Here is an 11,591-nt window from a genome sequence, read left to right as displayed (position 1 = left end):
GTTACAAGAGTTTTTAAACCGTTTCACTTTTAATCTACACTTGAGCATGGTTTATCAGACACGAGCATATCATTATATTTCAATCAGTCAACTTTATCATTTATGACCAGAAAATTATACAAAATTGTCCAAGTATGGAATATTTGTGATTTTGAAAGCATATTTCTGTCACCTGTGCAGGTATACACGGACCAATCAGAGACAAGATGTCTGGCTCTTTTGATGCATCAATCACATGACTCTTCCGTGATGTTGAGGTACTTCCGCCTTGGTCAGTGATCCACATGGGCACAACTTCGCTCGTGTTTTCGCTCACAACTTAGCTTTTAAAACATAGATTCGTATTTATTCAGGACCAAATATGCAGTATATGCTAGCGCTTTTCGCAGCGGCCAGTTTGGTGGCCAGAATAGCAGGGGACTGTGTTATTGACACGGCAGAAGGACTGCAGGACAAGGAGAAGAAATTGTTGGAGAGACTTGCCCCACTTACGAAAGCAAATCAGTTGTAAGTGACTTCTTTTCTCAAGCAGTTTGCTTCGAAACTCTTCCTTTTTATATGAGGGAAGTTGAGTAGCTCTTTTTTTTCATTATTTCAATCATGATAATGTAAAACTAAAAGTTTGAAAAAAATTAAACGCAAGAGTGGTGAAAACTACGTGGTAAAAACGTGGTAACGTTACATTTTTAATCGATAGTAAAAAAAGACCAGTGTATTATTAATGTAGTTATGTACTGCATATATGTACTGGTACATACTGAAATCTTACACATGTGACACGCCCCTTGCCACGTGCATTTATCTTGCTGCAAATCACAACATAGGATCACAAACAATGTAACAGTAACAGTAAATGTGTTCAGATGAGAACATATTAAAGCCTAGTATTTTTAGTATTAAACCAAAAGCAAGGTTTCAAAGTTTTTTCAGCCTCTGGCCAGCTAAAATAATTAGGTGTAAATTAGGAGTTTAACACAAATGGTAGAAGTTTCTTGCACTAATTTAACCTGGTCTGGTGTTAGCTGATTACTCAAGTTAAGTCAACAAATCCCAGTTGGTCACACAGGTGCAGTTTGATGAGATATTGTACCTCCTGTGTACTGTTGGTTAATGTATTGTAGACACACTGAAAAAAAGACTCATGAGTACCTTTTGTCGTCAAGGAAGGCCCTTTTTTGTGCATCTGTGTAACACTAACAGTGGGGTTTAACTTTAAGTTTAAGTGCCACCAATGGGTCTGGAGTTTTTGACCTAGCCTTTATGGTGTTTGTTTTGCTGGCAGGCCTGGTTTCGAATCCTGGGCAACAGTAGACTGTTTGTTCTCTCTTCTTGTGTTTTATTTGTAAAGAAGAAAATTATTGCAACCATTTTGCAGTATCATTTATTATATAATAAGGTGACCTAATTGAGACAAAACACTGATCATGAAAAGCATTGGCATAACAGAGAAGGAGAATAATCACTGCCTGCCATGTTCTTGTAAAGATCATGGTTCTGCCAAGAACATGGCTGGCAGCCATTATCAATTGGAATAGTGGATTTCTAACTTATGCAGGTTTTCGTCTTTCATATTGACACACATCACTTCATATTACTATTTCAAAAGAACAAACATTTTTCATCAGTGATGATAATCTTTACTCACACAGGTTCAAGTTCAGAGATAATCCCTACAACTATGAATACAAAGCCAGGATCTGTAACCCTGTAGAGTCCAGTAAGCCAGATGCAGGCATCATACAGGTGGACAGGAATGGCAGCGCTGAACACTCTCTGGGTATGATCAGTAAAGTCAACATCAAGGCAGGCAGTAAGTGTACACTTCTTTTTCATTCTGTAGTAGTAAATGGTCTTGAAAATCCAGTTCAAGTTCTAGAAGGCTATTCTCCAACTGGTCCAACAAAAAGTGAAGGTGCTATATGTATGGTATGCACATTAGGGCTGGGTATCGGTACAGCGTACCAGTACAAAACCGGTTTTTCTTATTGGACCGGTCCAGAAAAACCGGACCTGAAAAAATTAGGTGAACCGGATGTTGGACCGATTAGAAAATTAACATATTATTTTATCAGGCATTCACACGTTTTGGCGCTTGCAGTTGGAAGAAAATGACAAGAGTGAAGTAGAGTAGAGTTTATAGTAATTTCTACCAAGGTTTACAGTCAATCGTACAGGTGCAGTTAGCGTTGTAGGATTTTAAAACGCCAGTGTAAGTCTAATACTCCACCAAACAGATTTCTTTGTAGTGAAATGGACAATTGGTTTGAGTCATACTGAATCAGGTCCAGGTTCAGGTCCGGACCTGGACCTGATCCTTTGGACCTGAACCGGACCTGGACCTGAATTTTCTGTATCGGTACCCAGCCCTAATGCACATGTAAGGGGGCCGATGTTGTGGCCCCAGGTTCTTTTGAATGCTGCACGAGGAACGTTTAGACTACAGGATCAGAAAGCACACACAGGACACAGTCATGCCGTTGACACGCACGGGACCTGTGAGTTGGACACTCTCTCTGCTGCCTTCTCTGTCTGTCACCTCACTCAGACTGTGTCCCAACTAAACAACTCACTGCTCTTTATTTCAAAATCCCAGACACATATCCAGACATTGTCTACAACTGAACGAGCTATGCATGGCAATAATTGTGACAGGTACATGTCACCGCCTTGTAGTTTGTTTGATGCTCATTACTTCAAAGGATAGAACAAAAGGTAACACCTCATTGTCACTAATCACACAACAATAGCAGACGCTCTCCTTAGACAAAATACATTTTAGCCTTGTTATGAAGTACGGCAGGGCACCTTGCGATAATTTGAGTGTGGGTACAACAAACAAGGGAGATGCAAAAAGCAAAAGAATTACCATGCATCTTGTGGCACCACGATTCTACAATAAGTACATGTTTCTGTTTCTTACCATTCCTACACACAGGTTTGAAAATTACGAAAGAGCAAGAACAAATGATCACTAGACCACATATGACAACATCTTGTTCTGACTGCAACCCATTTCAGTAACTTGCTAGTTAGCTGAGTGCTTGGGTCTTGACCTTCCAGTCTAGAATCAGGGTTGGACCATGAATTCTATTAGAAGGACTCATGGCCATGCTTTTTGTAACGTTTCTCCATGTATATGATAGACTTTATTGCAGAGTCACTGTTCCCTTATTTGTATCACCACATATGGTCAGCTAGCATTAACCTTTGAATGTTTGAAACATCTTTTTGCCATGTGATTTTGTCATCATGTGAATACTGCTGATAAGTTTGTCTCCTCTTTATCAGACAACTGGATGATGTTGGAGTATCGAGGAGGGGACAAGTACCACAGTCACTGTAATGGCCTGGAGAGGACGTCTATCATCATGATATTATGTGACTCATCTACAGTAGAGGTAAGTGGTCGTCAAAGCGTTACCGGTACTTTGGTTATACAGTCAAACCTGTATTAGTGGCCACCTTTGCATAGCGGCCACCTGGCCATAGTGGCCACTTTTTGTCGGTCCCTTGGATTTTTCCCATTGACCTAAGCATAGTCTATAGCAGCCACCTGTCCAACGCGGCCGCGGCCACACAATTTCCGGTCCCGTAGATACAGAAACACTGCCTATTGCAACCATACGTTGGCCTTATGTCACCCTGCACCGAGTTTGAAATTGTAGTTTGTGAGAACTTGGAGTGCACGACAGGGTCATTTTGGCAGTAGCGGAAGGTATGCATGCCTTGAGCGTTAAAAACTTAAAGTGCAAGTCTTTGTCGGCGAATTTACCGATCAAGACAATGTTACTTGGTGAGAAAGATTAGTGGGAACTGAAATTATATGTAACTTGCTCGTGGTCAATTGATCAAGATTTTAGTGGCCATATTTCGCCAGTCCCTTGAGAGGCCGCTATAGACAGGTTTGACTGTATATAATGCCTCAGACTTGTCCATTTTACATTTTAGTTGAATTCAAACTGAGTTTGAAGGGAAAGGTCCAAATTGAAAATGTATGCGAGAAATAATTCATTGCTGTTTGCTAGAAACAACAAGCACTATCTTTTGTAATGTGCATCTTGTTAGAATATGCTATTTCATATACATTTAATACACATGCTTTAGGGCTTACCCATTTTTCTTTCTTTCTTTCTACAGGGAACCATGAGTATTATTGAAGAACACACAAGGAGCAATGAAGAGGATTGTTACTACTTGTTTGAACTGTATAGCAATGTGGTCTGTTCTGCCAAGTCTTCCATACCCGGTGGTCTCAGTGTGGGCTCCGTACTGGTTCTTATGTGAGTACTCAACATTATTGCATTTGCAAACCTTGATGTTTTAGATCATATCTATAGTTGTAAATTGGATTTTAGGATAGGCCTCTGGATTCTAAAATACATTACTCAGATGAAAAATGTGTTGAAAAATCACAATTCTGAACCCCAAGAGACCACAATCCTGAGTGGTCTTTTTTCGGTGTATACTACAGTATAGAGATTGTATTCAAAATTCTTGATAAAAGTTAGTTAGACAGACTTCTGAACTCCTTTCTAAAAACTGTTCTATTCACTGTTCTTGTATTTCAATGCTAAGATGTTGACATTGTAAAGAGGTAAATACTTCACCTCTATTAAGAATGATAAGAAGAAGAGAGACGATGATGATATGTAAACAGATGAATGTTTTGTTCCCAGATTTGTGGTTGTTGTCGGCTGCTACTTCCTGTTTGGGTTCCTGTACCAGCGCTTTGTGGTGGGCGCCAAAGGCATGGAGCAGATTCCTCACTTCAGCTTTTGGAAAGACTTCGGCAACTTGCAGGCTGTAAGAACATTGTTACCTTTGCTGTGAAGGTTATATCTTGGGTAGCGTTTGTATGACTTGTGTGTTTGTGTTTAGAAGACCGGCATAACTAGAGAACACCTGGATGGATCATATTGATATTACGTATTTGTCTAGTTTTGTTGCTAAGCCCAAGTCAATCTTGATTTGCAAAATGCTGGAAAACATCTGGCCTTATAAATATATTGCATTTTTTATTACTGCCTTGTTCGACTTTATGTCAAAAGTTTAAAATAACTTTTAAAAACTGGTACTTTGCTGTTGTGGGTCATAAATGATAGTTAACGTGTCCAATCATAAAAGTTAGTGTACTTATTGACCGTTTGTTGTTCTCTCTCCCAGGACGGTTGTGAGTTGGTGTGTCGAACCCAGGAGGCAGGCCCTCCCAGGACGTACAAGGGCATCGGGGACGACCAGCTAGGACTGGACGATGATGATGAAAGAGACGACCATTTACTACCCATGTAGGGTTGCCACGGTGACAAGATGTAAACATTCTAGATTGTAAACACCCATGCATAACGGTTGATGCATTGGTGGTTTTGTTATCAGTTTTGTTTTACTTTTAGAATAGACGTTGCTCAAGAAATTATGATGATATTTCTTTCCTGGATTTCTTTGTCCAGGTTGGTGTTATGTTTTGTGGAATATTTTGTGATTCACATGTAAACAAATATACACATTTGCAATTTTTTTTTCACAGTAAAACAAAGGAAAAAAATGAAAAGAAATTTAGGCATATAGCTTCATAGCAGGCTCTTATGTGTACATATTATTGATGTTATAAATTTCCAACTATATAAGGTTGATCAAATTTGTATGGACACATAGTATTCTGTGTTGTGTTATGTAAACCAAGGCAAATACTGGATGTAAATTTTAGTTGAATTGATAAATCTTGATCATTCCACAATAATTGTTACAGATATGTGATCATATATTTGTACAGTTAGCATCTGATGTTGGTACTAGGTGGTTGCTTATTCCATAGATACTTGAGAAGTTGTCTATATTTCTGAGTGATAATGATCGTACCTGAATTCCATATAGTTCTTGATACCCAACCATACACTAGATTTTTTCTCTATCCAGTGACATTTACAATAACAGTAAATAAGTACATGTCCTGCCTTTGGCATCAGCAAAAATTGTGCAAAGTACCAACTTAGAAAACCAATGCTTTAACATAAGAGCATCTGTTTAGGAGGAATTTCTCTTTCTCCAAGCTGAAAATCTATATGCTTTGTATACTTGTACACGTATACAGAAAAGATCTGTAATATAGCCTGGGTGTCATCCTAGTTTATTTTGTGTGGGAATGAGAATGGGAAACCTGGTAAACTAAAAAGAATGGGACCCAGGTAATCTGTAATGCTAGTAGGCCAAAATCGTCAGTTATCAAATGTTGTGTTTAGAATATGAATAACTTGGACAATCTCTGTATACAGAGTAATTCACTTATCATATTATATTTGTATGTCCTTGTGGTCTCTCCTCTTACTGACTAGCCCTAAAGTTATCATCATATCATTTTGAAATAGTACACTGTATAATGATTATGGTGTTTCCTTAAAATGCAGTTTGACTTTGAATGTATTTATTCCACAGCCATCATTTTCTTGTACAATGCAAGTGTCTAAGTACCTTTGTGTACTACACATCCTGGTACGTTATACTAACATGCCTGTCTCTATAGTAGCAAGGTCATTAAGACCTTAAGAAAAGATCAGGGTCATTGCTATTTAATCTGTGTGCACAAACTTGACTTTCTTGGAGAGAATTTTCAGGGAAGTTGCGAGACAGAGTAGGTTGTTAACATTATCTTGTAACCCACCATGGATTTCTGTAGTCTCCAAGCAGACCCCACGGTGCCTTAGAGATAGTATCAAAGCTGGCCAAGGAGTATAGCCGGCCAAAGGGAGTCAAACGGGCACCGGAGGGTGCCGCTATACTAAGTCCCTCGCCAGCTTTTATACTATTTCTAAGGCACCGTAGGGTCTGCTTGGAGACTAGGATTTCTGCCAGGGACTGAACTTTATGTACAGAAGATACAAAGAAAAGAAAATTCTGCATTCATCTTGAATTCTATGATAGCTTAGAAACTGAGAAACACATGTCACCCACCCATACATTAAAAGATTAGGTTTAAGTAAGTAAACAAGGGATTGGTTTTTGCATCATGTATTAGAAAGAAAGCTAAACTGTTTATGACTTTGTTGAAAATTGTAGTTTTATGTAGACTAAGGTGTGATTTTGTTGGTAAGACATTATTACTAGGGGTCAAAGGTTAACTGATGACAGTTGTCTCAGATGACCCAACTGTCACTACTGTGGTGATGTCACAGTCTGCTGCTGTCAGGAATAAAGTCAACATTTTCTGTACAAACTGTCTAGTGTTTTATTTGTAGTCTCCAAGTAGATGTAAGGACATCTGCTTGAAGATTTGGTGCATTGTGTTGTCAGAAAACAGTGTAGCAAAGCGAATTCTATATCTTTTACTTCTGGAGGTAACTTCGTTATGACTTATGTTGTCAAATTATAGAAAATGATGTTACTAGTACGTTAACAAAAATCGAAGTGGGCATGGGTGTCAAAATTAAGTCATAAGAAAGCAGACGCTGTTTTATGAACGTTATGTATTATAAGTCTTCTGTATTATGTCAGAATTATAAGTGATCTGAAAATGATAACACATAAGTCGCGCTATTCCACTTGTCCATCAACTCATATAACCACCTTGATCAACTTCATCGTGAATTCTCATTTATGGTACAAGGACGCCATCTAGCGGAAATATACCAAACTGCACAAACAAGCACAGGCAAACGGACCACATCAGTATTTAAGTAAAAACGCTGAATGCTTTCTTTTGTGGTTCAGTTATCGTCCTCTCCAAGGAGGTTAAAAAGGACCTTGTCCTCTCCAATACAGTGACACTGGAAACAAAAAGAAACTTCAAAGGGATGTGCCAAATCACCAGCGAAGGGGGTTGTAGATTGTTAAACACCTGTTAACAGTTTCAACTGTAACGTTACATGTGTTTTTCTACACCAGAAAATCTTGATAAAACGAAAAAAAAGGTGTATTAAAAGAATGAAGCTCTAAATGTCTTCTGCGAACGCGCTTCTTCTGATTTTATTGATAACCTCATTGCACTGAATAGTGATCAGCGCCGTCAAGGTCGACCCACACTTACGCTCAAAGGGGTATTTCAAAACCATATAATGTATTAACATTCTACTCTTACGTTTGATAATCAATAAAACCAGAACAAGCGCAAAAAAATCGTGGAAGACATTTCGTGCTTATTTTTTAATTCACATTTTTTTCCATTTTATCAAGGTTTTCTGGTGTAGAAAAATACAAGTGACAGGTGTTTATATTCTACACCCCCTTCGCTGGTGATTTGGCACATCCCTTTGATGTTTCCCGCACTTCTTGTTCCCAGTGTCACTGCGCCGGAACGCATTCAGAAGAAGACCCAGAGGCGGACGGTCGAGAGTCTAGGTGCATCGGCCAACAACTGCTGCAGGTAACAGAACTTGCTGTTTGATCTAATATACCATGTCAAAGTTGCCATAGCCATTGAATGGTTGAACAAGAAAGAGAAATGGCTAAACGTCTTGCGATTTTTTCAAATGCAGGTCCATATTTTGAAAGTTCCTTTAGTTTTTGCAAGGTTTTATAGAAGCTCTTTATAACCTCTTTGATTGTTGAGGCCTCGTTGGGCAAAATAATTCCTCCTAATTATTTGGATTAACGTTAGATCATTTGTACTAATACAACGTTAATTCACTGTCGAATCTGACAAACGTTTTGACCAAGATGGAGGACAGAAGTCAAATTATTTCTGTGGGTTCCACCAAGGAGCTTTTATACTGATAAAAGCTCCTTGGTTCCATGTGCTCCTATTTAGTTTTTAAACCTCTTTGCAAGGAGGTTGCTCTTTGGTAGTTTTTTATAACGTTGATCATACGCACGCACACACACGCGCGCACACCATTAATCCTCCTTCCGAAGTCAAGGGTTGGGTGTGGACAGTTTCAACTTTGTCAACACGTTGAACACGTTGAAATGTTACATGTTGTTTCTGTGCTATCCTTTTTAACCTCCTTGGTGCTCTATTCTGTCCAGTTTTTAATTGTTATGTATATTTTCTATTAGTTCCTTATTGTTGAGTTGCAGGTGAGAGGTAAAATTTGCATAATGTTGTTCTTGTGGCCATCTTGTCGTATTTGTGAGTTGTCATTATGTAAATTGTTTTCGGATCTCCATTGTTGACTTACATGTGAATTGTGTGTACAGATTGTCATGCTAATGTGTTCTGCTTGATACCTCACTTTTCAATTTGCATATCATTCTGTAATGTCTGGTAACATTTATAAGAATACGCATAGTAAGTACCAATTTATGTCCTTTGTTCTCCTTTTCTGATATCCAACAATTTACCAAGTCAGCAAAGATGGAATTGTGTCTACAAAATTATGTTACATTTCGAGCGACTGGTACTTAAGGTGCAGAGGGGGGGGGGGGGTGATTTGGGGCTTTGAAGGCATTCAAATTTGTGACACAAATAACCTGAAGTGTTTGTAGTACATGTAATAGATTTCAGACCCCTATGTTTCTGGACATTATTCAGATGTTTGAAAGAGTTAATAAGCCAGTCTTTGTGAAATGCAATTAAGTACATGTAGTGTATCCATGTATACTAAGTTGTCTGGTATGTAGCAGTACAGCTGATTTATGAAATATCATATTTATATTGCAGGACAACAGTACGATGGCAGGAGGTCAGAGATCGTCAGAATTCTGCCACAACAAACACGCAGGCTCCCTCTTACAGGGCTTACAGGAACTGCGATCTGACAATCTCCTGATAGATGTCACACTTTGTGTCTCCGGGAAAGAGATTCCGTGCCACAGGAATGTTCTGGCTGCCTGCAGTGGATACTTTCGCGCCATGTTCTGCAACGGACTTCGTGAGAGCAATGAGAACAAGATAACCATTCGCGAGGTTAGCGCCGGTGCCATGCAGCTCCTTGTTGACTACGCGTACACGTCCAAAATCACCATCACAGAGGACAATGTTGTGAAACTGCTTGCAGGAGCTAACTTTCTACAAATTGAACCCGTGTATCGCGCATGCATGTCTTTCACGTGCAACAATCTGAGTGCTAAAAATTGTCTTAAACTGTTACATCTTGGAGGAGTGCTATCCTGTCCTGACCTGGAGAAGGAAGCCAAGTTGTACGCCATGAAGGAGTTTGCATCAGTCAGCAAAACACCTGAGTTTCTATATCTGACAAAGGATCAGCTCATCGCACTCATCTCGTCTGATGACCTCAATGCTTCAGAAGACACAGTCTACACCGCAGTGATGACATGGATCAACCATGACACCAGGAAGAGGAAGAAGGAGATGAGAGAGCTGATGGAACATGTCCGGTTCCCCTTCATGGACAGGATGTACTTCTTGGAGAACGTGGAGAGCAATGAGGTGATGCGAAAGTCGTGCCCGGGCATCGTGACGGAAACTCTGAAGTACCAGCTGTTCCCAGGAGAGGTCCAGTCGCCCCGCACACGTCCCCGCCATGTCAGTGGTCTGAGGGAGGCAGTAGTCATCATTGGAGGGGTAGAGAAAACAGAGAAAACTGGAGAGGGATCATACATAACCAGCTCAAGCGCCATTGCCATGACTTGTTCTGCTGAGCCATCAACTTCAAGTTGGGTTCCTTTGACTCAAGTGCACCAGGACTTTCTCATGGCATCTGCTACAGCTGTTCTGGACAGAAGGGACATCATTTTGTCATGTGTCAAAGATGTGTTTCTGATTCAGCCTGAACTGAAGTCCTGTTCCAGACTTGCTGGATTGAGATTGGCCCGGGACTGCCACAGGCTAGCAGTGTTGCAGGGTAAAGTGTATGCAATTGGTGGGAGAAACCCAGCCTCACCTGCACTCACAAGTGTGGAGGTCTATGACCGAAGCAAGAACAAGTGGACCCCAGGCGTACCTCTCCCACAGCCAAGGAATGAGCATGCAACAGCAGTGTTGGATGGCAGCATATACGTGATGGGTGGGTTTGATGCCGACCATAAACTAACATCTACAGTGTACCGCTTCAGCCCGGGTGACTCCCAGTGGCAGTCCCTGAAGGACATGCCTGAAGCAGCTGGACACACTGCATCTGTGCTCAATGGTAGCATCTATGTTGCTGGTGCAAGCTCGACTGTGCACTGTTTCAGGCCTAACGAAGATGGGGGTCACTGGAGTGTTGCAGCAAGAGGTGTCCGACTCTGTTGCGGAATGACAGCATACATGGGGAAGCTCTACATCTATGGAGGCCAGGACAACAACAGCAATGGAAGCTCAGCAGTCTTCTGCCTGGATCCGGAGACCGGGTCGTTCAACAGTGCAGGAACCATGATGAAGGGTTTGTTCTACCATGGATGTGTGACCATACTCAAGTGCTGTTGATGTATGGTGAACAATACTGGACTGTACAAAACCACATGAACAGATGAATGTACTGCAGTTGTAGTTGTAAAACCCAGCATTGTACCATTTGGTACAGAAATGGTTGTAATCACGTTGCTTAAGGAAAGATGCACAGGTATGTCAGAAGACACCAAACTCTTTACCATATTGAATCTTACTTTAATGACTCTTTATGTGATCATGGACCAGGATGTTTTCAATGAATCTCCAAAGTCTGCAAAACTACTACATATATACATTAACTACCAAACCAAATTTATGGAACTACCAAACC

At 40.3% G+C, this 11,591-nt stretch overlaps 2 protein-coding genes across 2 annotated transcripts; both read left to right on the top strand.

Annotated features, from left to right (window-relative positions):
* The first annotated feature begins 228 nt into the window (after positions 1–228).
* LOC118430515 (cation-dependent mannose-6-phosphate receptor-like) lies at positions 229–7,207 on the top strand. Its single transcript, XM_035841428.1, has 6 exons — positions 229–507; positions 1,650–1,810; positions 3,289–3,398; positions 4,138–4,280; positions 4,677–4,803; positions 5,164–7,207. Exons 1-6 carry the CDS (start codon positions 362–364, stop codon positions 5,287–5,289), a joined length of 813 nt encoding a protein of 270 aa, XP_035697321.1. The 5' UTR covers positions 229–361; the 3' UTR covers positions 5,290–7,207.
* A 984-nt stretch (positions 7,208–8,191) lies between these two features.
* On the top strand, positions 8,192–11,470 carry LOC118431193 (kelch-like protein 24). Its single transcript, XM_035842325.1, has 2 exons — positions 8,192–8,353; positions 9,590–11,470. The coding sequence occupies exon 2, from the start codon at positions 9,602–9,604 to the stop codon at positions 11,294–11,296; it is 1,695 nt and encodes a 564-aa protein (XP_035698218.1). The 5' UTR covers positions 8,192–8,353; positions 9,590–9,601; the 3' UTR covers positions 11,297–11,470.
* The last annotated feature ends 121 nt before the right edge of the window (positions 11,471–11,591 follow it).

This window comes from Branchiostoma floridae, chromosome 14, assembly GCF_000003815.2.
Source record: "Branchiostoma floridae strain S238N-H82 chromosome 14, Bfl_VNyyK, whole genome shotgun sequence".
In the NCBI taxonomy this organism is placed as follows: Eukaryota; Metazoa; Chordata; class Leptocardii; order Amphioxiformes; family Branchiostomatidae; genus Branchiostoma; species Branchiostoma floridae.
Note: the sequence above shows the minus strand (reverse complement) of the source record. Positions and strands in the feature narration are given on the sequence as shown.